At 39.3% G+C, this 25,474-nt stretch overlaps 2 protein-coding genes across 4 annotated transcripts in view; both read left to right on the forward strand.

The window, feature by feature from the left end:
- Positions 1 to 5,887, forward strand: part of ghrhrl (growth hormone releasing hormone receptor, like) — a 30,847-nt gene extending 24,960 nt beyond the window's left edge. For both annotated transcript variants that reach the window (XM_023293442.3, XM_055018786.1), the window contains one exon: positions 2,662 to 5,887. In XM_023293442.3, the coding sequence (XP_023149210.2) occupies positions 2,662 to 2,763 (102 nt within the window). In that variant the 3' untranslated portion in view covers positions 2,764 to 5,887. The remainder of the gene's footprint in view (positions 1 to 2,661) is intronic.
- A 502-nt stretch (positions 5,888 to 6,389) lies between these two features.
- si:ch211-221n20.8 (fibrillin-2) lies at positions 6,390 to 24,961 on the forward strand. Of its 2 annotated transcripts, XM_035958700.2 has the most exons (23): positions 6,390 to 6,563; positions 7,322 to 7,459; positions 7,568 to 7,634; positions 7,724 to 7,897; positions 9,032 to 9,151; positions 9,251 to 9,391; positions 12,314 to 12,439; positions 12,733 to 12,765; positions 13,252 to 13,374; positions 13,564 to 13,686; positions 14,827 to 14,949; positions 16,013 to 16,135; positions 16,448 to 16,570; positions 17,656 to 17,781; positions 18,975 to 19,103; positions 19,225 to 19,317; positions 20,514 to 20,609; positions 20,976 to 21,071; positions 21,251 to 21,346; positions 23,445 to 23,546; positions 23,637 to 23,742; positions 23,980 to 24,096; positions 24,456 to 24,961. In XM_035958700.2, exons 2-23 carry the CDS (start codon positions 7,331 to 7,333, stop codon positions 24,532 to 24,534), a joined length of 2,445 nt encoding a protein of 814 aa, XP_035814593.2. In that variant the 5' UTR covers positions 6,390 to 6,563; positions 7,322 to 7,330; the 3' UTR covers positions 24,535 to 24,961. The 2 variants fall into 2 exon arrangements, with proteins under 2 accessions (XP_035814593.2, XP_035814594.2); XM_035958701.2 differs by lacking the exon at positions 12,733 to 12,765 and having other exon boundaries at positions 6,391 to 6,563; positions 24,456 to 24,959.
- Positions 24,962 to 25,474: the final 513 nt, after the last annotated feature.

The following is a 25,474-nucleotide window of genomic DNA, read 5'->3' on the forward strand; positions in this document are numbered from 1 at the left end:
GAAGTAATTTCAGATACTTTTTCTTGGCCGTGAGCAGTTTTTTTTGTCACTCTTGGCAAAGCAATAGTTCACCACAAAATGCTCCATAGAGGGGGAAATTGCCAATATTACACAGGTTATAAAGTGATGTTTGGAGATGCTGGTGGATGGATTTTGAGTGGACAGACTCAGGACATTGTTCCCCCATTTTTGTTAAGTGGATGCAGGCTTTAGCCATTAGAGTAAATGTAGAAGAATGATACGAGATGGATTTTCTCATCTAACGCCTAACAAGAAAAGCAAAGAATTGTATTTCCCCAAATGTCAAACTCCTGCTTTAGCAAAGAAAATAATAAATGTTGTTTTTAATTAAAAACAACAAACAGCCCATTGATGAGTCATTCCATATAAAACCAACCAAATCTGAAAATAATTCCCACTAGACTCCCTCGGAATCAAACGACTTTTAACATACAATAACATTAGAGTATTTAATGAAGTCATGCAAAATTCTACCTCCATTCTATGACTATTTTATGAGTTACAGGCCCTTGAAGTACATAGGAGTACATCCAAATTTTTAATTTGTGTTGTTTTTCTCATTCATTTCAGGGTCTCATACCTTCATAAATACAGCAGATGTACACATGAAATATACTGGGGTGAAAAAGAAAAAAAATGGCTAGAAACTGCAACCAAATCATTTTACGCCCACTCCAGGTGTCATAATCTGTAGCCAAAATCTGCTTTTTGTTAGTACTATTTTTGGTATAACCCTCTTTGAGCATTAACATCCTGGGGTATGTCATAGTTTCAACAGCAAAAATGCACCAGTTTAATGTCTATAACACAGAGTCGTAGAAACAATCACTGGTACCCAGGATGTGTTCCTGAGAAAACTTTAAAAAGTGCATTTTGGGTAAACTTTGAAGCATCATATCAGCATGTAGGATAGGTGTTTGGTGAAAACATGTTATAGCAAATAAATGGTCTTATTTTTACCTACATTTTCATTTTATGATTTCCTCTGTTGCAACTGTTTTCTAAAATAAACATTTTTAACACTCAAAAATGGAGCTTATGATTATGAAACCACATTTGGTATTCACATGTTTTATATTATACTTTGGACAAACCACATTGACAAATGCTTGTTTGAATCTTAAAAATTAAATGCTTATTCTTTAAATTCAATTTTATTAAGATAACACCAATTCACAACATGTCATCTCATAGCATTTCACATAGTAAGGTAGAGATCTGACAAATTTTGAATAGAGAAATCAACAATCCAAATTTCATTTTGCATTCCCTTTGAGCAGGCAGTCTGTGATGAAAGTGTTCAGTTCTTGTTCTGTTAGTTTGTTCTGCTGGTCTGTTTCCTTCATCAGACTGTGAACTACACCAATGATGTGTAGTCTTGGTATCTAACTGTTCTCCTCCACGATACTTTTCCTGGAGAAAATAAAGTGTCCTATGCTAGGATTTCACAACATTTTTATATAACTGATCAGACATAACATTATGACCACTTGCCAAATGTTGTGTTGGTCGCTTTTTGCTGCCACAACAGCCCTGACCCATCAAGGCATGGACTCCACTAGACCCCTAGGTGTGCTGTGGTATCTGGCACCAAGATGTTAGCAGCAGATCCTTTAAGTCCTGGAAGTTGCGAGGTGAGGCCTCCATGGATCGGACTTATTTGTCCAGCACATTCCACAGATGCTGGATTGGATTGAGATCTGGGGAATTTGGAGGCTAAGTCAACACCTCAAACTGACTGTTATGTTTCTCAAACCATTCCTGAACCATTTTTGCTTTGTGGCACGGCACATTATTATGCTGAAAGTGGCCACAGCCATCAGGGAATACCATTTCCATGAAAGGGTGTACATGGTCTGCAGCAATGCTTAGGTAGGTGGTACATGTCAAACAAACATCCACCTGGATGACAGCACCCAAAGTTTCCCAGCAGAACAGTGTCCAAAGTGTCTTTCAGCTGTGTACAGGGGTCAGAATGGACGCCCTGACTGGTCTGCGACTGTTCAGTTCCATATGCAACAAACTGCGATGCACTGTGTACTCTACTACCTTTCTATCAGAACCAACATTAACGTCTTCAGTAATTTGAGCAACAGTAGCTCGTCTGTTGGATCGGACCACACTGGCAAGCATTTGCTCCCCACGTGCATCAATGAGCTTTTGCCACCAAGACCCTGTCTCTGGTTCACCACTGTTCCCTCCTTGGACCACTTTTGATAGATCCTGACCACTGCAGACTGACACCCTACAAGAGCTGCAGTTTTGGAGATGCTCTGACCCAGTCGTCCAGCCATCACAATTTGGCCCTTGTCAAACTGGCTCAAATCCCTACACTTGCTCATTTTTCCTCCTTCTAACACATCATCTTTGAGGACAAAATGTTCTCTTGCTGCTAATATATCCAACCCACTAACAGGTGCCATGATAAAGAGATAATCAGTGTTATTACCTTCACCTGTCAGTGGTCAGAATGTTGTGCCTGATCGGTGTGTTCCGCAGCCAAAAGCTACATTTGCAAGTGTTTAAATGTGACTGACAATAGTTTTGATATAGAAGGAGAAGGGTCAGGTGGGAGACACTGGTAGATGTTTTCCATGAATTGTTCCTGATTGATCACTTGTGCATGTGTTTGTTTGACAGGTGCAGAAAGAAGTCCACATGCAGTGGTTCCGGTGGCAGGAGAGGAGTTATGGTGTCGTGTCTCCGGCTGCGAAGGGCAGCCAGATGGATACGCCCTTCTAGAAGCCTTCACCATGTTCCTGAAGGAACTTTGGAAACTTTCACAGAGGATTTCTTCTGCACACGTCATCTTCTTTAATGAGCCGTACAGCAAACACAATAAGGTTGTCGAACGCGTAAGTCATCCCAACCTGCATGACAACGACTGACATGCTGTTAGCCAGAGTGGAGGAACTGAAGTTAACGCTTCAAAGGAGAATAACTCTGAGCCTGCTTGACATTTTACACACACATCCTACAAGACAGCTCCTGCCAGTTTTCATATGCATTTCCCGAAGGGGCAGCACATTTTAAAAGATCAGATTTCAGATTTCCTTGGAGTTATCGGTAAAATTAAAGAATGATAATTTAGATGAACTGAATGATTACATGACCATCAATTAGCAAATTAAATGCATCGTCAGGTTTTGCTTTTCAACCAACGAAACTACATATTATCGTGTCACATTTGCATTTGAATGCACTCATTATGTAGATGCACAGGCAAGGAATCTGATGGTGTTTGTCGCCAGTGCTGTAGTGTAACTGGCTGAACATGTGACTGTTTCTCAACTGACTCCACCCAAATGACAATTAAAAATGACTAATTTTTCATTTCTGTCCTATTATTTATTTGAAATATAATATTATGTTTTAGAATTTAGAGTATGTGTTGATAGTTCAGCACATAGGGAGGTTCATTGTAGGTATGTTCAAGCATTTTCATGGACTTTTAACTTGTACAGAACCTATTAGAATTATTGTTTATTTGCTTTTAAGCGTCGAATGCAGATTACTGAACCCCACTATGCTGTATACTGTGAAGGTTAAAGCCCACTCAGTTTGTAGACAACCAATAATAAAGAAATCTCTGCATTTCACTGCCAACTGCTCTTTAGCACAGGAGTAGAAAACAAGTCTTAATCCTAGTGATAGTTTCATATTATTGTTTAAGTATAAATGCTATTAACGGTACTTGATGTAACAGTTTCATCGAGATTAAAGGCTTCGTAATGATGCAGAATTGTTGTTTAACTCTGGACCAATATGTGAATTCATTCTTCACCTTAAGCTGAATGTATAAACTCTTGCTAGGCAGTTGTTTTAACATCGCTTGTCCCTGTAGCTGCTTTCAGGCATTGCCGCTTTATTTGTGCCTCTTTCTGTGATGTTTTAGTACCTTGTAAAGTATCAGGCTCCAGCAAAATAAAGCATAAACATATTTTCTGTGTGTAATTATGGTTCTCTGCAACCTCCTTCACAAAGAATGAGCTGGCAGCTATAAACAGTAATAAAAATTAAAGTCATGAAAGTTATAACAGTAAAATGTAATTCAGATACAATCTTTATACAATATGTGTTGATACCAGAATCATACATGATTACTTCTAAAGTGTTTTGGGGCAGAAACACTGTTTAACTTTAGTGGTGATGAAGCTCCGTGGAACAGTTTTGTAAAATATCTCATTTGCTTCACAAGGAAAACTTAATAAATTCCTTCACATAGCAGAAATATTTAAGAAATTTGGTAACAGGACCTCATTTAACGAGAATGGGCAACGAAGCATCCTTCAGCAAGGCGCTAGCCAGACTTTCTCTAATAAATAAATGTACCTGCCTTTAACCTGGCGAAGTTTACAATGGACGTGATTTTTTAAAATTCATCTATTTAAATTCCCATTGCAGGTTATTATATTAAAAGTGGTTACTGGAACAGAAAATGTGAGCGCTTCCTTCCCATCTCTGGAGCACATTAGGGACTGGGTGGATAATGTACAGTATGTCTTGTGATCTACTGCAAGATGAACTCAGTGAAATAAATGATCTAAGCTGTGAATGCCACGTGCTCAGAATGGTTTATGATGAGTCAGTCAGTGGAAGGACCGTGAAGAGATTCCAGCTCTGAGATACAAAGAACAATGGCTTGTGAGTGCTTCTAAGCTTTTAAAGAAGTCTAGTTTTCAATCATTGAGTCCAACTAGGGATGAAAAAGACTTTTTCATACAATTTGCACTCAGTTTGCAAAAGGAAAAGTTGCAGATTTTAGGCCTTGGTTGTCAGATGTTTGGCAAGAACATAAAATTCTGGTTTCTCTCAGCTGACAAAATGTAGGGGTCCTATTAGAGGTGCTCCAAAGCAAAATGACTGAAGAAGTGATGAAATCTTTTCCTTTTATTGCTTTTGAACAATGAATTATGGTCATTACAATTTGCTGTTTTTGACAAGAAATTACAAAAAAAAGACTTTCAAGTCAAAGTGGAAACAGATTTCTACAAAATAATGTCAGTTAATTAAAAATCTCAGGTGAAAAATAAGTGATTGCTTAAGAAGTACCGTCTTCAAGTCAGTATTTAGTATATTCACCTTGTGCCTCCTTTACGGCACTGAGTCTACGTGGATGAGTCCAAATCAGCCTTGCACAACTGGATGCTGCAATTTTATCCCATTCTTCTTTGCAAAACTGTTCAAGCTCTGTCGGGTTGCACAGGAATCCTGAACGAACAGCTATTTTCAAGTTCAGCCGCATATTCTAAATTAGACTGAGGTCTGGGCTCTGACTCGACTACTCCAGAACATCCACTTTGTTGTCTTGAAACCATTTCTGTGTCACTTTGGCTGTATATTCTGGGTCACTGTCTTGCTAAAAACTAAATTTCCCCCACGTCAAAGTTCTCTTGCAGACTGCATCAGACGATCCTCCAGGATTTCCTTATACTTTGCTGCATTGATTCAACCCTCCACCTTTAGATTTAGCAGCAGGCCTGGACATGATGATGCTGCCACCACCATGCTTCACTGTGGGGACAGTTTGTTTGTGATGGAGTTCAGTATTTGGTGTCGCTGCACTCAAATTATCTTTTTTTCACTAATTACATAACTTTTAGCGCCAACTGTCTGCACCTGTGTTTAATTAGGTGAATCATTTTAAAATGGGCAAATATTATACAATCAGTTGTTTAACATTTTATATTTTTAAGTAATTACTTTGTTAAAAAAAATGTTGTCATTTTGACATGATAGAGTGTTTTGTTTTGTTTTTGTAAATGCTTGTCAAAAAAGGCACATTATGTTGGCCAGGATTCAATGTTGAAAAGAAATAATAATAAATTTGGGTCCAATGGGTCTGAATGTTTTTATAGGAACCCTATTTCTACTTGTCCTGCTGTGCAATTATGTATATATATATATGTATGTATGTATGTATGTATGTATGTATGTATGTATGTATGTATGTATGTATATATATATATATATATATATATATATATATATATATATATACACACACACACATAGTAATATACCAGGGGCATGTTTAGTCTGAAATAAAATAAACCCTGACACATTTGACATTTTGAACAGAAGAGTTGTCTCTACACTTCAACTCCCAAAGGTTACTGACCTCACGGAGTCACCAGCTTTCATCTTTGACACTCATCACTTTATTTTACCTTCATAGCTCAGTTTTAACTCCCCGGTGAAGCATCTCTGACCTGCTCCTGACTGGTTTATGAGCTCCATGTCAGGGTTCAGAGCAGGGCCATGTAGAAGCAGCCCGCAGGCCTCACTGCTGCTCCTCTTCTGCGGTGGTTTGGGATTTGCGGAATGGGAAGTGCAGAGTTTCCTGGACAGGATGTGGAGTCACTGCTGGATCGTACAGCCCCCCATACTGACGCAGAGCTGGCGTGCAACTGCGCGGAATCCGCATCTGGAGAAGACGGGGACAGGATCGCGTTTTGGCATCTGAGAAGGAAAAAACCCCTCCAAGTCTCTGTCTGTCTCCAGTGACCCAAAGTTCTCTTCAGTAAATCTGAGGTATCCGGGTAAGTCTGTTCAGCGCGACTTTTACGCAGCGTTTGTATTGCATCATTACGCACAAAAACACTGTTAGACCCACGTTTGTTTTCATCATTTCTTCTGAAAAAAAAGTGTTCCAGTCTGCGAAATCTTAACTTTTCACTTATGTCTGACGAAATTTAACTTACTTTGGTTAAAACTGCAGCAGCCACAGTTGTTTTAAGCGTCTTTTGTTCTGCGCAGACAGCCCAGGGGGGTTGATGTTAACTTAATGACAGGCTGCTGTGCTGTTCTGCCTGCCCAGACATGTACTATATAATAAAACCTCCAGCATCTTTACAGTAACTGAGGGCAGCAGAGAATGTGGATCATATAAGAACTAAACTCAAAATCTGCATTTTTAAAAATCAAGTTTATTTATATACTATTTATGGGGTTTTTTTTGTTTTTTTTTTTTTAGTTAGTTTTATCTGCAACGCTTCACAAATTGTCAGTTGTCTCTTTTTTTTCTCAGACTAATCCTACCTCTGGTGTTTCCTCATTGCATTTATTTATCAAAGTGTTCCTCAGTGTTGTTACTGAGTTGAGAAGTATTGTTTTAACTAATTTTTACCCCTTTTGTTCTGTTAAACACTTTTTGTTAGGTTAAATTTGTACAAAAAAATGCTACACAGATAATATGATGAATCAATGATAAAATTCTGGGATTGTCAGATGTTCCCAGATTTTTTCATGCATTATTTACAGCTCTGATTTTCTCCTCCGCCTCCTTCTTTTCACACAGATTGAGGTGATGACTCACCTCTGGACTCTCCTGTCAGGCCTGCTGCTGGTTTCATCGGTGGCCGAACCTCTGAGCAGCCCAGAGGATCATGAAAATGAAGTCTTGAAACACACAGAGACGGAGCTCAACATAAACCAGGCCAGTGAATTAAGAAGTTAACACATCTGACTTTTTTTTAACCTTACAGACGCCCTTTTTGGATATAATAACATGAATAATCCACTGTGTTGTGCTCTCTTGTTTTAGGATCAGGTGATTGAGAATGCAATCCGAAACGTCAGTGAGCCGACAACAGCCAACACACCGACCACATGTGAGTTCTCTGGATTTTAGTGTCTAATCTTTTGACTTTGCTTCTATTTGTTTCCTAAAATTGCCACCATCTTCCTTTAACACCTGCAGCTCCTTTGAGTACCACAGCTCCCCCAAACTCCAGCGTTGCTCCTCAGTGTCCAGGAAACCAGGTGATGCAGGAGGGCAGCGGTGGATGCGGCTGTCCACCTGGTTTGCTGAAGGATGGGGACAACTGTACGTGTCCGGTGGGCTTCGCTCTGGAGGGAGAAGCAGAGTGTAAAGGTGAGAGATGGACAGAATTAGGAACAGCAGAACAACAAGTGTTTAAAATAGTTTTAGAATAGGTGTAATGTTATTGCACAGCTTTGAGGAACTGCACATACTGTATGAGCATGTGACAAATTTGAACTCTTGAATCCTGAATCTTGTAAAATCATCACTGCATGTACAGCGCACAACACCAGCATTTCTACCAATGACAAATGAGTACAGGGAGTTATTAAAAGGCAGATAACTAAATATTTTCAACATGTTTATTCTGCTGTGGATAGCAACATATTTACTTTGTATTAGAGTTTACAATCCTCTGAACCCTAAAGACATGTTGTCTTTAAAAATATGACAAAATGACACCATTTATCAGAGCCAAATACTGTTAAAAAAGAAGCTTTCCAGTGGGCATTATACCACTGATCTTATAATGTACCTACACTAAACCTATCAATTGCAATATTGCATCAAAATCACTTCATTCTAAATTTCTTATTTAAAATTTCTCCTCAATTAAATTGCTTGCTCTAAACAGATTCTGTAAAAAATAAAACTAAAAAAGATAAAAATCCTGCCCTTCTCGCCACAGCTGTGATGCCATTGGTGACTCAACTGCAATAAACAGACAATTTAGGGACTTTTCTGCAAAAAAAAATGGCTGAACTGCAGGTTGTATGTACACAGAGCAAGTATAGAAACAAATTCAAAATGTAAACTTTAAATATTTATAGTATGTAGAATCACCTAATTTTGTGGACACTTGCAAAAATGTCGCATGTGATAATTCCATTTTTCCCCCATTTTTGTGAAATAAACAAAGAAATTCAACTTTAGTTTCTCTCTCTCTCTCTCTTTTAAATGTTTTTTGTATTATAGCTACTGCATAAAACACACTTCTGAGTTCTCTCTACTTTTAGTCATGGTTGTGCTGTTTCCATAGAGATGCAGGACTTTATATAGTGCAATGAAAAATGGGCCTACAGTAAGTAAAAATGTGACAAAAACACAGAAGTTGCATTTAATATTCCATGACAGTAATAAATATTATCCTAAGACTTGCAGCACACTGACAGCAGAATCAGTTTGACATGTGCATTGCAGATATCTCAGTTAGATGCAGTGTTCTATGTTCTCTCCATTTAACAGATGTTGATGAGTGTGAAGGACAGGAACCATGTGGTCTCCATGCCAGCTGCAGCAACACCCCCGGCTCTTACTCGTGCAGCTGTCTCCGTGGTTACCTGATGGCTGCTGGAGGATGCCAGGGTTCGTCAGTCAGTGTGTGTGTTTGCATGAATGAAAGGACACATCAGAAAGTATTGTGTAATATTATAATAATGCATGTGTTCCCTATGTGTTCTGTAGATGTCGATGAGTGTGCTCTGGCAGCAGTGACGGGTTTGCAGGCCTGTCAGGGTGGCGCTGAATGTAAAAACACCCCCGGCTCCTTCACGTGTTCCTGCCCTGTTGGATATGTGATGGCTCTAAATGGAAAAAGCTGCATAGGTGAGGCTGATGCCAACATCTCCTGTGCATGATTATAGAATGTGAATGTCCAGAGTACCTACAGAATATGTGTCTACAGTCTGTAAACAAACAACTCAACCCCACTTGTAAGTTTTACTCTTTTTTTACTTTTAACATCAACTCATGGTCAATTTCATTGTTTTTTTTTTTTGACAAGAATTTGCATAGAGGTGGTTTTTTCATGTCAAAAGTCAGATTTTTACAAAATAATGTAACGTAAATAAGAAAATGTAAAATAGGTGATTGTATGAGTAGTCAAGCCGGTATTTAGTAGATGCACCTTTGGCTGCAGTTATAGCATTGTTGGATGGGTCTCAGTTAGTCTAGCACTTCTGGAAATGGCAATTTTATCTCATTCTTCTTTGCAAAACTGTTCAAGCTTTGCCAGTTTGTACAGGAATCATGACTGTTCAACTTTAAGTCCCGCCACAAATTCTCAGTTGGATTGAGGTCTGGGCTCTGACTTAGACACTCCAGAAGGCTGACCTTGTTGTCTTTAAACCATTCTGTGTAGCTTTGGTTGTATGCTTCAGGTTATTATGTTTCTGGAAAATGAATCTTCTCCCAAGCCTCAGTTCTCTTGCAGACTACATCAGGTTGTCTTCCAGGATTTCTCTGTACTTTGCTGCATTCATTTTACCCTCTGCATTTACAAGCCTTCCAGGATCTGCTGACAAGAAGCAGTCCCACATCATGATGCTGCCACCACCATGCTTCACATCATGATGCTGCCACCACCATGCTTCACATCATGCTGCTACCACCACCATGCTTCACATCATGATGCTGCCACCACCATGCTTCACATCATGATGCTGCCACCACCATGCTTCACATCATGATGCTGCCACCACCATGCTTCACATCATGATGCTGCCACCACCATGCTTCACATCATGATGCTGCCACCACCATGCTTCACATCATGATGCTGCCACCACCATGCTTCACATCATGATGTTGCCACCACTGTGCTTCACATCATGATGCTGCCACCACCATGCTTCACATCATGATGTTGCCACCACTGTGCTTCACATCATGATGCTGCCACCACCGTGCTTCACATCATGATGCTGCCACCACCATGCTTCACATCATGATGCTGCCACCACCATGCTTCACATCATGATGCTGCCACCACCATGCTTCACATCATGATGCTGCCACCACCATGCTTCACATCATGATGCTGCCACCACCATGCTTCACATCATGATGTTGCCACCACTGTGCTTCACATCATGATGCTGCCACCACCATGCTTCACATCATGATGTTGCCACCACCGTGCTTCACATCATGATGCTGCCACCACCGTGCTTCACATCATGATGCTGTTACCACCATTTATCACATCATGATGTTGCCACCACCATGCTTCACAGTGTGGATGATGTGTTTGGGATGATGTGCAGTGTTTGGTGTCCACCAAACGTAGCATGTCTGATTGCCTAAAAGCTCAGTTTTGGTCCTCTTTGGACCAAAGAATCTTCTTCCAGTTGACTTCAGAGTCTCCCACATGCCTTCTGATCAACTGTAGACTGAATCTGAGCTTTTTTCAACAGTGGCTTTCTCTGTGCCACTCTCCTATAAGGCTGTGACTGGTAAAGAACAGGCAACAGTTGTTCTATGCACAGCAGCTGCAGAAGCTTGTAAGTCCATCAGAGGATTCAAAGCGGTCATGGTGGCCTCGCTCACTAGCCCCTTTCTTGTTAATAAGTGTTTGAGGACAACCTGGTCTAGGCAGATTCGCACATGTGTTATATTCCTTCCATTTCTTAAAGATGGATTCAATTGTACTCCAAGGAATATCCAGTGAGCTTAAAATGTTCTTGTATGCATTCCCTGGCTTATGGTTTTTAAGAACCTTCATACAAAATTGCTTGGAGTGTTCTTTTGTCTTTGTGGTGTAGTTTTAGCCAGGAATACTGATTCACCAGTGACTGAACCTTATAGATTCTGGTGTCTTTATACTACAAGCGCTTATAGGCCGGAAGTACTTACACAATCACTTATCTTCTGTTTTATATTTTTGATTAAGTGACATGAATTCAGACCGCACAGTGACTCGGTGGTTAGCACTTTTGCCTTGCAGCGAGAAGATCCCCGGTTCACGTCCCGGCCTGGGCTTGGGATCTTTCTGCATGGAGTTTGCATGTTCTCCTTGTACATGCGTAGGTTTTCTCTGGGTTCTCTGGCATCCTTCCACAGTCCAACAATATGCTGAGGTTAAATGGGGTTTCTAAATTGTCCATAGGTGTGAATGTGAGTGTGCTTGTCTGTCTGTATATGTAGCCCTGTGACAGACTGGTGACCTGTCCAGGATGTGCCCTGCCATAAGATAAGATAAACTTTATTAATCCCACAGTGCGGAAAGTTTACCGTTACAGCAGCGCCAAAGGAGAAAAAAAGTGTAAAGGCAGTTCAAGAGTAAATTAGAAACACACACTGCAAAAATGCAGAGAACATTATATACACACAAGATGTTTTTTTTTTTTTTTTTTTTAGAAGACTATTTACATGGGGATGAGGTTGGAACAGTTATTGCACATAAGTGGTATGCATATGTAAGGGAAAAAAGTGAAGCAGTAACAGAGGTAGAGCAGTTTATAATGCAGCATTGTAGAGTCTGACTGATGTTGGAATAAACGACCTGCGGAAACGTTCCTTCTTACACTTAGAGCGCAGCAGTCTGTCACTGAACGCGCTTCTTAAGGAGTTCACACACATTGACATGAAAAGGGAATTTTTGTAAAATCTTGTCAAAAAAGCCAAATGAAACTGACTATGATTCATTGTTGAAAAGTAACGAAAAGGTAAAACTAGTAATGATTAGACCTCTTAAACTTGGCCATTGATCTTCATGTATTTATAGTTGCTGGTCTCTCTAATCTGTAGATGTGGATGAGTGCAGCTTCGAGGAACAGTGTCGCCGCGAGCTGGGAAACATGTGTGTGAACACTCCTGGCAGTTTTGTGTGTCAGTGCCAGCTGGGCTTCAGAGCAGAAGCTCCTGCATGTGTCGGTGAGTCCGTCTGTCACTGAGCATCACCACAGCTGGATCAGACTGATGTCCACATTTGATCACGCATTCCTAATTTCTGTCATATTTCACTTGAGTAGCTACAAAGTACTGACATCTGCTGACAGGAAGGAATATAGAGCTTCAGTCTGCTGCTTGTCTGCTCTGTCAGTCTTTGCTTTTGTTTTCCAGCTTGCCTCTCTTGTTCTATAAAATCTCTATTCACTTTCTTTTTGACGTCTCATTCTTGTTTTTCCTGCAACTCTCTTGCACTTGTGGCCTCTGGTCCTCTGTAGGTCCAGTGTGTCCAGACTACACCGTGTGTCAAGGTATGATGTGCTTCACATGCTTAACACATGCTGCCTGCTTTTTGTGTGTTTGCACTCATAAATCATAAGTACAATTTTAAGAGTTTGAATTACTTCTCTGTAAAGAAATTTCTTCAATCTGAGTTTTTTAGACTGTTATTGTACCTCTAAGGAGATTTGTTCAAAAGCTGCTGTCAGAAATTCATGGATTTTGAGTTTGGAGAAGGTGAAGGGAAAATCTAGGAGAAGAAAATACTGTCAAATATTAATACAGCTTCCCACAGTAACTCAATTTTAACCCGCGTGTGGCAAGTAAAGATTTGATTGGAGTTTGGTGACATGAAAATGACTTTGTGCCCCTGTTGTTTGTAATCAAATTAGAGGAGTGCTTTTATGACAGTTGTTTTTTTCTGCACAGTAAAATGTTTAATTGCAAATCATGTCAGCAATCAATGAAAGAAAACATTGTATACTGAATGCATCTACTGCACTCTTCTTGTGTCCTAGATGTGGATGAATGCACGGAGAGTCCCGCAGTGTGTGACGGTCAGGGTGTGTGTCAGAACACGCTGGGAAGCTACAAGTGTGTTTGTCGACCAGGTTACCGGGGAAACGGCACACACTGTGAAGGTAAGCAATTAGTGCCAACATCCCTCCATGGAGAGCTGTGTTTCCTGTGGACGAAGTCAGCTTCCTGGTGTGTGCGTGTGTTTTAATGCTTTCCATTAAAAATTATCCCGAGTGGCAGAATAATGTTTATGGAATAGAAATGAACAGAGTTTTTAGAACTGGTTTTAAATTATATCTGTCTCTGTCCAGATGAGAATGAGTGTGCTTTAGGTGGTCACAGGTGCGACAGCAACGCTCGATGCGGCAACATCATCGGGTCGTACTTCTGCCAGTGTTACCAGGGCTTCAATGGAGATGGACACTCTTGTTTTGGTAGGTAAAGCTTTCGTGTGTCGTGCAATCATTACTTCCTGTGTGCCAACAGTACTTCTGCACAACAGAGGTCTGCGCTTCAAAGCAAGTTCAACATAACCAGTTTATCTCATCTGGCTTCACAAAACCTAACAGCCACAGTCAGACTAGTCTAGTCGACCCAGGGTTTCCATGTTTTCGTGTTGGCAACAGATTACCAAGCACAAACCTGGAAAACTCTAGAGACACATATTCCTCACAAGAAGAACACATTTCAAAGAATAAATATTGCACGTTTACATCTGTAAATATAATGTGCTGCCATCTGTAAATATCAATCTTCTTGCACACAGCCAGGTAGTATTTTACTACACTATTGCACTATCCATTGCACTGCATTGCTTGTTTCTTAGTGTCTTTGTCTTCTTGTTTTTTCTACTGTGTCTTGCATGTTTGCACTGAGAGAAACGGCATTTCAATCATGTCTATGTCCTGTAAATAGGGCAGAATTGACAACACAGTTCAGTTTGACTTTGCCGCTGCAACCAAAGTCAGGGAGGAATCTCAATTAAAAGGCTGATCATTATTATTATCACTGCTCCTCATTGTATATAGATTGCTTAGATGTAGTTTCCTTATTAAAGATTCGGTTTAATCGTCAGCATGCATCACAGAATGGTATAGCAAAAGTATAGATGTAGTCCCATGATGTGTTGCTCATGAAAAACTTTAAATTCTTTAAAGAATAAATGATCAAGTAATAAAAACTAGACTGTTTTCATGGTGACATAGAAGATAAATGCAGTAATGTCACATTTGGTGTCATTCTTGTAGCAAATGAGGCAGTTTTTGCCTGTTACAGTGCAACCCTAGTGGTAGCTGAATAAATACAAATTCAGTCTTTCAGGAATGGTGACACCACTTTCCAATTGAACAGTAGGCAGTGTTCTAATACTCCTTCATCTGTTATCTAGAACAGAACCTGCTCTAGAACAGGTTAGGTGTTCAGCATAAGTTACTGTGGTGAGGAAACATAATAAGAAGCCACTGTAGTCCTGAAAACCCAGAGCTACACCTAAAGTTACCCAGTAATCCAAAATCAGGGTTGGTAGCACAGACCTCAGCACACAAGTCCATCAAAGTTTTGTCCTTTTTTTGCAGATGTTGATGAGTGTGCTGTGACCAACGGCCACTGTGAACACAACTGCACCAATGAACCGGGAGGATACAGCTGCCAGTGTTTCTCCGGTTACCAGCTGGACCAGGATGGACACAACTGTACAGGTAAAACACAGGTTAGGGTGAGATGTTGAACCATTCGCATCAATGTATCTTGCATTCTTGCTTCAGAACAAACAAGTTCAACATTTTGAGAAGGATCAATAACACTATCAATGCAGTATAAATCTAGAACCAGGAGACAGTTAGTGGAGAGACTGAAAATGGGAAAACCTTTCACCCAGCCCTGTCTGAAGGTTAAAATAATGATGCAAAAAGCATAAGATTAACGGAATTTGTCACCATTGCAGGTGCTGATCGGCAGATTCTTAATTAATTCTTTACACATAGCCAGTATTTACCATTTTCCCCTGTTTACTGTCTTAAAACCAAGTCAAGTTAACAGCCTCAAGCTGAAGCTTAATGTTACAGAATGCCTTCAAGTCAGTGGTATCATCATCTAAGAACAAGAAAGCAAATCATTTTACACTCCAAAATGAATGTCCGACTATTCCTTTGAGGCATCTGTCATTCAATTATTCTGGTGGAAGAAGTTTTGTTCATAAAAAGAAGGCAGTTCATGTGAAGCGATTAGTGCCCCAGGACACCTTGAACCTACTTTGCACTTATGGCGGGTGAACTATAACAAATAACCTGTTATTGCAGTCAGAAATATGTTACAGAAGTGTGATTCCAGCTTAGTGGCCAATAAGATAAGACTTAAAATGATAAAATGACATCCCAGGAGAATAAATGCAGTAAGTGATGCAACGAGAAGAAACAGGTTAAATGTTGCAGAGACTCAGTAACCAATTAAAATGTCTCGTGCAGCCTGAGCAAGATTTTAACTGTGTTTCTGCTTCCAAAATAAACAGCAATCCCTAATTTGCACTAAGGTGGCACTATGGTATGGCTGCTCAGTAGATGACAGCAAAGAGATCATCTCACCCTGGACCTTTATTTGAAAGTGTTTGCCAGTTTTGGTCCCTTATTTCAAACAAACTGCACACTGCCCTCAAAGTTTATTTAAAACTGTTCGAAACTGAATTGCAAATAGTGTTTTACTCAAATCTGAACAAGTCCATAAGTTAAGCTTTCTAAAATTAACCAAATGTGTCTGAATCCCCAGATGTGGACGAGTGTTCGGCGCTAAATGGGACCTGTGAGCACATTTGCATCAACACTCGGGGGTCTTTCCAGTGTTCCTGCAGACCCGGATACCAGCTGCACATCGACGGTCACACCTGTGTGGGTCAGTCGCTCACAGTCACTCATTAGCATGCGCTGTTTACCTGCTCCTTTTCAGTCATTTAAACAGGCCATTAACCGGCACACAGAGGTTGCAAAACTTTCACAAACTTCTTTTTTTTATCTCTCTGTCTCATTTTGTGTGTTTTTTTTTTGTGTGTGTGTGTGTGTGTGTGTGTGTGTGTGTGTGTGTGTGTGTGTGTGTGTGTGTGTGTGTGTCTATTGATGTTTTCTGCCCAGTCGGTGTCAGACAGATAAAGATGTCAGTAAACGATGCTCTTTGTGTTTCTCTGTGTGTGTGTTTTTCTGCACTTAGACATAGATGAATGTAAACTCCAGAACGGCGGCTGCTCTCACACCTGCACCAACAATCCTGGAGGACACACTTGTCACTGCTCACCTCCTCTGTTGCTGGACACAGACAACCTCACCTGCAGCAGTATGTTTCTTATTACAGGGTCCACGCTATTGTTTTTTGTGCATAAAAAACATATATTCTTGTCAGATTTTTGCACAAAAATAACAAAAGATGTGCATGATTTTCGAATCTGACAATAAGATGAGATAAACCTTATCTTTTCTGGTGGAAATTGGTTTTTAAACTATAAATCACATACTGCCATTTTCTTTTTTTTCATTTTTAGAGAATATTTACTATTAAGCTGTGCTCAAACATAGAAATAATTAAAGTACAAAGTCTCACATGCTGTGAAATAAAAATGGGTTTAATGTTATATCATTAAAACTTAAATATGCTGTACTTACCAAAGTACACCAAAAGTTCTTTGTGTGCTGGTGGATTGAGAAGGCATTTTCACAAAATGTGTGCTACTACCCACAGTATTCCCATTCGCACTAAAGCTGCAGTGTAAATATAAAGGCACAAAACAAGTTGTATTGAAAACTGGTGAGTAAAGTTGTAGTAAAATAGAAGAAAAGGCAATGAAAGGAACATAAATAGAAAAATAAATAACCCATTAATCCGTATGTAGATATTCTGATTCTACAAATTCTTCTGGATGTTGAAAAATGACAGTATTGCACATGTCATTGGTATAGCACAGATTCTTTCATGAGTAGAAATACTAATAAAGAAGCACTGATATTACACAAATCAGTAAGTAGAAAAAGTAGAAAAATACTGATATTCATAATGCACAGGTTTGTGAAACTCAAAAAAGCACTTCACATCAATCTTTATCATTTTAATAATCTTTTGTTCTATTTAACACACTTCTCCTTACAATGTGTCATTTTCGAAACATTCTACAACTTGCTTAGTTGCCCAATATTAGTTTTATTAAATGTCTTCTTTCTTCTGACCAACATTCAGTTTGTACAACAAATACTAGCAGCAAGTGCTACAATTTAGAAGCTGAAATTTGGGAATTTAACGCATTTTTCTCATAACTGTCAAATGCTTTGTGATTACTTTTGCATGAATCAACAAATCAGTCTTCTCATCTTGTATAAAATCTGTAAATATTCTTTGGTAAAATGATTTTTTCTTTTTTGCCTGTACAGATGTTACATCTTGTAAGCTGAGAAATGGCGGCTGTGATCATGTTTGCACTGTGAGGGCTGAAGGCAGCATCCAGTGTAGCTGTCGAACAGGCTGGAAACTGGGTGAAGACATGAGGAGCTGCGAAGGTGAGACTTCTTTTTCACAGTGTGCACGGCTTTGTAATGTTTCGATCCAAGAATGAAGCTGTTCATTTTTATATTCCTATTCACATTCATCTACTTGGTTTTAACAGAACAGCTAATTAGGGATGAAAACTATTTTCAAATACAGCAGACATTATACTATATGCTAATAGTGTTTTTTTTAGCTACAGACACCTAACTTTTGAGGCAGATATAAGTCAATTATATCAGTCAGTCAGCGTTAGGAACACTGTCCTCGTAGACTCTGGTTTGTTTCCTGGCCGGAAGGTATTAACCACCACAGAAGTCTTTGTCATGGTGCCCATTGTTAGCTAAACCTCGATGGTGCTCTTTGCTTGCCAACTAGGGCTGGTCCGAACAGCAATTTCTGGACTCCAGATATTCGGGCCCAATTAATGACAAATTTCCGAATATTCGGCTTGTCCATGGGGCGTGTGGTATCCGAGTATTCGGATCTCAAAACGAATATTCGGATACCATAAGGACCGAATATTCGGATATTCTGGTCCAGCCCTATCGGCAACATGACCTATCTGAGTGACACCTCCTTGGGTCGCTATGGTATAAAACAGCAAGAGGCTCCACCTGGTGGTGCAACCAGGTACTGCAGCTAATCTACAATACATTTTCTGACGTGCAGGACCGTCATCTTCTACCTTATCGGTTAATGTATTTTGAATAAGTGAAATTATTAACCGCAACTGATAAACATTATCATCCCTGCAGCCATGCAACTAAGCAATTAATGACTTTTTTGATCTTGACTACATGTAATGACACCAGAGGCATTTCCATTAGACTTCATCATCTGTTGAATACACCATACAAAGCTTCTCCTAGACTAATCTTCAAAACATTTGCTGCTGTAGTCTTTTAGAAAAGAAGCAGTAAAGAGCTGGAGAGGTTTTCATGGATGTAATCAACCTCTGATCCGTTCTGCCTTTGCTGTGTGATTTAGTTTTTAATGACGGTGCTCATAAAAAGAAATGACATCCGCTGGGTCAAAAGGATGCACAGGAATTTGAATGCATGTTAACAGCGTGTGACTCTGAACTGTGGCCAAGTTCTTCATGCAGCCAAGAATGCTTTGTCACTCAGCACAAAGGGAAATTGCCAAAGCATAATAGGGATTGTTTTGCTGTCGTCAGGTTTAACGGTCTGTTCTTTGTCATTAGATGTGAATGAATGTGGAGACTTTACAAACGGAGGCTGTGAGCAGCTCTGTCTGAACCATGCTGGTGGGTTTTACTGCACCTGCAGGGAGGGATACAAAGTACGAACAGACGATCCCACCAAGTGCCAGCGTGAGTTGTACATGTCATGCCGTTTTCAGGATAGATTTAGTCAAAATCAAGTCTTTATTCCAGTTTTTCACAAAGGGATAAAAATACAAAGTTATGTTTACTAGCTTCTCTGCCTTTCCAGCTGTTTGTGACCCTCCTTGTCAGAACTATGGAGTATGCGTTGCCCCCAACAGCTGCGATTGTCCTCCAGGTTATCCAGGTGTGGGCTGCTCAGGTAAGAACCTCCGCTATATTATACATAGAACTGTTCACTTTGTTCCGTTTAATTTTTGAGTTGGACTTTTTTCAGACATGCCACAGGATCATAAGGAGGAAAAAAAGAGTAAATAAAAACACAAAAACAGACCCTAACGTGTCTGAAACAAATAGAATGAAGCTTAACTTATTATCTCCGACCCGCCGCTTGTCCAAACAACTTGTATTTTACTGTTCCCAGTTTGAGTCAAACCTTATACTTTCATGCCTCTTTAAAATCCACAAGAACACCTTTACTGTTCCACATTATTCTATTTTTAAGCATGTATATTTACTTTAATAGCTGTACTCATTTTGAAATCATCATCCAGACTATTCAGTAAGTTTAACCCACATCTTCTATTCATGGTGCTTCGAGCAAATTACTTTCAAATGAAATTTCAATTTCCTCCTAATTCGTAGTTTCCAGTGTTGTTTCTGAACAGCTTTTGTTATTGGGAAGTAACTTATTGTTTGTTTTGAACATTATTTGCACAATCCTGAAATTAACTAAATCAACAAATTTCTAAATATTTGGTTTAAAAAAAACAATATATTACTGTGCTCATTATATCCCACAATATATACTATCCTGATAGTTTTTTAAAGAATTTGTTATTTAGTAGTTACTAAATAGAAACATTTCTAATATAATAAATGCTGATTCACTGTTTCAACTGTAGATTTCATGACAAAATAACAAGCCACGTAGTTCAAGATGTGGTACATTTGATTGACTCCTGGCAAATCTAAGTTCCAGAAAAAATGTGTAGAGAATCACTGCTGCTTTAAGTATTAAAATATTTTTATTTTCAAGAAATATCATCCTTACCTGCAAGTAAATACAGACACAACATACTACAAGGAACAATTTAGAAGCTAAAGTTTTTAGTTTGAGTTGTGCACATCCTGTGTGTGATAATGTAAGTTCATGAACGTTATTTAAACATACTATTATCACTGTGTGTATAGGCGTAGTCTTGCAAACATAGTGCTTCACTGAAATGTCAAACTTGCACCTTTCATTTGTGTCTGTTTAATTTTTATGTACATTGTTTAGTCTGATATAGACACAGACACGTGCTTTTTAGAATATGGCAAGTTGTTCTGCATGCAAAAGCTGACATTTCTGAGAGAAAAAGTGTGTATATAGGCCATGTTGGTTGTGCGTTTCAGCCATTTGCTCCCCGCCCTGTGCCCATGGAGGAACCTGTATGCGCTGGAACAAGTGTTTGTGTCCTGCTGGTTGGACTGGAGCAGGCTGCCATACAGGTAACTGCCTCTGAACAATGGCCACAAACACCAGAGGGCAGGTGTTATATTAAAGAGTCTGAGCACATGTTCACATTTTTGCATCTTTTATTGAACATTTCTCATCAAAATGCTTTTTCTGCTCAATTTTGTAGTAACCAACACATACTTGCACCTATATACAGTATATATATGCACAATCTGACATGGCTGGTGTTGTTACAAAATGCATATGTTCTGAAGTTTAGTGCACTGTATTTTTTATACTCATTCCAATAGGTCCAATTGAGAAGAAATTTCCTTCATCCGTGACCATTTTCATCTCTAATACCTTTGACCATTTAGCTGTAATTTTTCCTCATGTCTTTTCTCCTGCTTGTCCCTCAGCTGTGTGTGAGTTGCCTTGTGCGAACAGTGGTCGCTGTGTTGGTCCTGAAACCTGCCAGTGTCCCTCCGACTACACCGGCCCTCAGTGCCTCTCGCGTGAGTAACAAAACACTGACACATCTGGCATCAGTTAGACCAGACATGCAGGTTCTACCCACCTGCCTACAGGCTAGTTCGCAGCTCTGTCTGGTAAAATCTGAGCTATAGCATGAAGAAAAGACTAAAAAAGTATCTGGTTAATGTAAAATTTGTGTATAATGTTGTGTGTTTTGTAGCCCTGTGCACTCCTGCCTGTCAAAACGGGGGAAGATGTGTGGATGTGAACAAATGCACATGTGTTGCTGGTTGGCAAGGAGCTCGATGCCAGATAGGTGAGATGACACGTTCTCTGTCTCTGTGTTTGTATTTATCTGATGGTAATTACTGAAATGCATGCAGAAATGACATGCAGAAGCTTGGCTTTTGTACAGGAGATAAAACAAAATCACAATCAAATACAAATCACAGTCACAGATAGTTTTGCAAATCAGAAAACATACTGATTAAATAAGATCACACAACTATCAAAGCCTTTTACTTTACAATTACTTTTGGTCTGAATTTTCGGCACCCTTTACACATTTTTTACCTCCCAAAAGGAGACATGTTCCCCCCATTGAAGGCCTTTTAGACTTTTAAAGAAGGTTTGGACGGCAGTGCTGTGTGTGCACTAACCTGTATGCTTATGGCATGAAGTACACAAGATATTTTTAATTTTTTTCATTGCCGTACAATTTTTCATTTTTAACCACTGCTTAATAAGCCAAATGAAATGAAGATGTAAGTTGTGTTTTACTTGTGCAAATTCCAAACATAATCAAAATATGAAGTGAAATTGACCAAATAGATACAAAGTGTAATATAACAACAACAACAACAACAACAGTAATGATAATAACTTAAAAAACATCAAGATAAATATTGAAAAATAATTTGACAACTAAGTAACATCACAAACAAGAAACATAAATGAGATAAAATAGTGAAGTCTGGTAAAAAATAATCATGATTGTATCATCTAAGATATGATTCTACTTGAATAAACAGATATTAGAAATTAAACCCTACATAACATACTACTTGTACTTGACTGTAATACATAGATATTTGCACTACTGTTCAAAAGTTTGGGGTCACTTAGAAATATCCTTATTGTTGAAAGAAAAGTAGCTTTTTCCAATGAAGATACCATTAAATTAATAAGAAATCCAGTGTAGACATTGTTAATGTGGTAAATGACTATTCTAGCTGGAAACAGCTGATTTTTAATGGAATATCTCCATAGAGGTACAGAGGAACATTTCCAGCAACCATCACTCCTGTGTTCTAATGCTACATTGTGTTAGTTAATGGTGTTGAAAGGCTCATTGATGATTAGAAAACCCTTGTGCAGTTATGTTAGCACATGGATAAAAGTGGGAGTTTTCATGGAAAACATTAAACTGTCTGGGTGACCCCAAACTATTTATTTTTTGTGAAATCACTGTTTTCTTCACAGTACATCACTGTAGACTTAAATTTTGTGATTTACTCCAGTCAAATGCAATGTCCTAGCCAGCGCCCAATAACTGTTCCCTGCAATGCTTTAAAAATTCATCCAGAGCAGCACTGTGCATCACCAGCTATCATTTACGATCTGCATAGCTTTCCTCTCTGTAAGCAGTGCAGTCTGAAGCCCTGCAGTCGGAGTTTGGGGCCATTAGCCACGGCTTTGGAGATGCTAATGTACATCTGAGACTCCCCATTAATCGGTTAGGACTGAGAGAAGTCCAGTTGGACGACTGTGACCTAAGAATCTACACAGACAGCCTACAATCAGAACAGCATCTGTCTCTTCACAGCTGCAAGTTCTTCATGTTTCTCACATCCTAACTACCATGTGCAGCTTTTACTTTACTTACTGCATGTTGTCCTGAGAAACAACGATGACAAGCCAAATACTCCTTATTAGTTGGCTACAGTTACTTCTGTCCATCCATGTCTTATACGCACTAGCTTGATCCTGTGATCCATTGCTCACTCACACTTAGAGCCAATTTACAATCACTAATTGAATTCAAAATTGAATTTACAGCCTCCATGATTAGTATTCAGCACCACAGGATGTAGTGTAATGAACTGTCTTTAATATGGTCCTGAAGAAGGAACCATCTGTAAGCAAAGAGAACAGCTTTACAAGAAAAGCAACACAAAACACAACATAGTCCAGAGCATGATCCAGTTGTTCAGGACCTGCTGTTTTGCAGGTCACTGCTCCAACTACCAGGTTTACTGATGTTCCACTTCAAATATGATGCAGATCTATTCCCCTGCTCAAACACCAGCAATTGAAGCTTGGTGCTTTATGTCTGTTTTCTAAGTAGATTACTGTAGAGATGAGCTGAATTACTGTTGACTACACTCCTGTTGTCTGTTCTCTGTCTCCATCAGAGCCTGTTGCGTGTCAGAAACCTTGTAAGAATGGTGGCGTTTGTGTCGGCCTCAACAGATGCCGCTGCACCAAAGGATTCACCGGAAATCTCTGCGAAACGGGTGAGTCTGTCAGCGTGGAATTATTTGTGCATCATGTGGATAAAAGATGTTTATCTTCACTTTGCATTAAGACTCTTGCTGTGTCGGCAGCGGTGACCACCCCCTGTGTACCACCCTGCCAGCATGGAGCCACCTGCAGCCCTCACAACACCTGTACCTGTCCAGAAGGCACTGCAGGCCTCCGCTGTGAGAGACTGTAAGGACAATCAACAGCAGGAAACACCAGCTTCTCTGTGAACTCATGGCTGTTCACCTGCCTTAAAAAACACTTCAGAATATAAAAATCTTGGTGCTATGATTCTCTTTTTAAAACAACAACAGGGGACAAAAGTTTCTCTTGTAAGACAGAATCATTGCAATACTTCAATGACTTTTTCAGCTACACCTTACTTCACCTTACTGTCTTGTATTTTTGCATTTTTGTGTGTCGTAGGACGTGTCCTGTAGTCACCACGGTGGTCAGCATGGCTCGAGCAGTAAGGAAGGCATTTAGGGAGAGTTATGTTGACCGGTGTGGACCTTTGGGAGTTCAACTTTGCACTAAATACAGGTAATTTCTTTTCATGTTAGGTTGTGCAGTTCTGAATGTCCTAGCTGTTATTGTGCTGGAGATGCAGGATTGTTTTTATCACAGGTCTGTTCAGTGTTTAACCGGTAAAACTGACTTTCAAGAACTTTTACCATCTATTCTTGTTAGCTACTTCATTGGATAGTTAAATAGATTTACAATGTCACAAAAGTATTAAATAAAATATTATGCGGGCTTTACATAAAACTATGGTATTAGTGAATCTGGGATGTGTGTTACCGTGGACAATGATTTTAACAGATGTTAAAAGGTTACGTTACATAATTCTGATTAGAATAAAATGTGTCACAGCTGTGTTTGCCTTGTGGTTGTGTTTCCAGAATAAATCAGGCTCGAGTGTACCTGCAGGCCTACAGAGTGGGATACAAAATCCAGTGTCAGCAAAAGAAGGGCAGATGAACAGTGCTGGATGCATTAAAGCTGCTTGTCATAAGGAAACATCACCCAACAGACAAAAAACTTGGCCAACATGTGAAGGCAGAGAACAAGGACTGAAAAAGAAGTTCTGTAAACTGTAGAATTAGTTGTAATTGAAAGAGTGCGAGGATGTTGTGTTGAGTTGAAATGAAAATGAGACATAATTGTATTAGTAAGGCAGTTTATTTGCTCTGTGACTTATAATGACAGGCATTTTTACATCCATTTTGTACACAGTCATATAATATATACATTTTATTATAAATATTCCTTCATAAAGAAGATGTACAATGGATTCATGTTTGTATATGGCAGCTGAAGGTTGTAAATTGTGTCATTCACTGTCTTTTTGTGTCAGTATTGTGTACATTTGTACTAACGATGATTTTTGAATAATAAGTACTGTCACTGTAAGGTTACTCAAACAGTTCACATCAAGAAATGTTCTCAATAAAGATAAACTGTCACACAAAAACCCTTATATTTTTTTGGATTTCCATATTATCAGAGGTTTTACACTAGATTTACTGCATGAATATCTAAATAGGAGTCTGTGTACTCGTCTCACAAAGCAGCTCCCAGTAGCAGTTTGCTTTTGTTTGATACTAATATATTCTACTGAAATACCAGAGCTGTAGTGTGTGGTTGCACATCATGTTGCTGTCATTTATTTTTACATTTCTGTAGAACTTTAAGCTGGTTAAGGGTGTGATGTTGGCCATATCTCTGAGACCACAGTGAACTTTCTTCCATTTTTGTATTACTTTAAAACCCCACTCATCATTGAATCAGATCTGTTGTATAGGACTAGATGTTGATATCCTTTCTTGCATAGATGAGACATCTAAGACTCTGTGGGATGGTCCAGTGAGTGAGTTCATCCTCTGGGTTATCAAGTGGGTGCCCTCCTTCATCGGTGTTT

The sequence above is a fragment of the Amphiprion ocellaris genome, chromosome 2 (assembly GCF_022539595.1).
Source record: "Amphiprion ocellaris isolate individual 3 ecotype Okinawa chromosome 2, ASM2253959v1, whole genome shotgun sequence".
Lineage (NCBI taxonomy): Eukaryota > Metazoa > Chordata > Actinopteri > Pomacentridae > Amphiprion > Amphiprion ocellaris.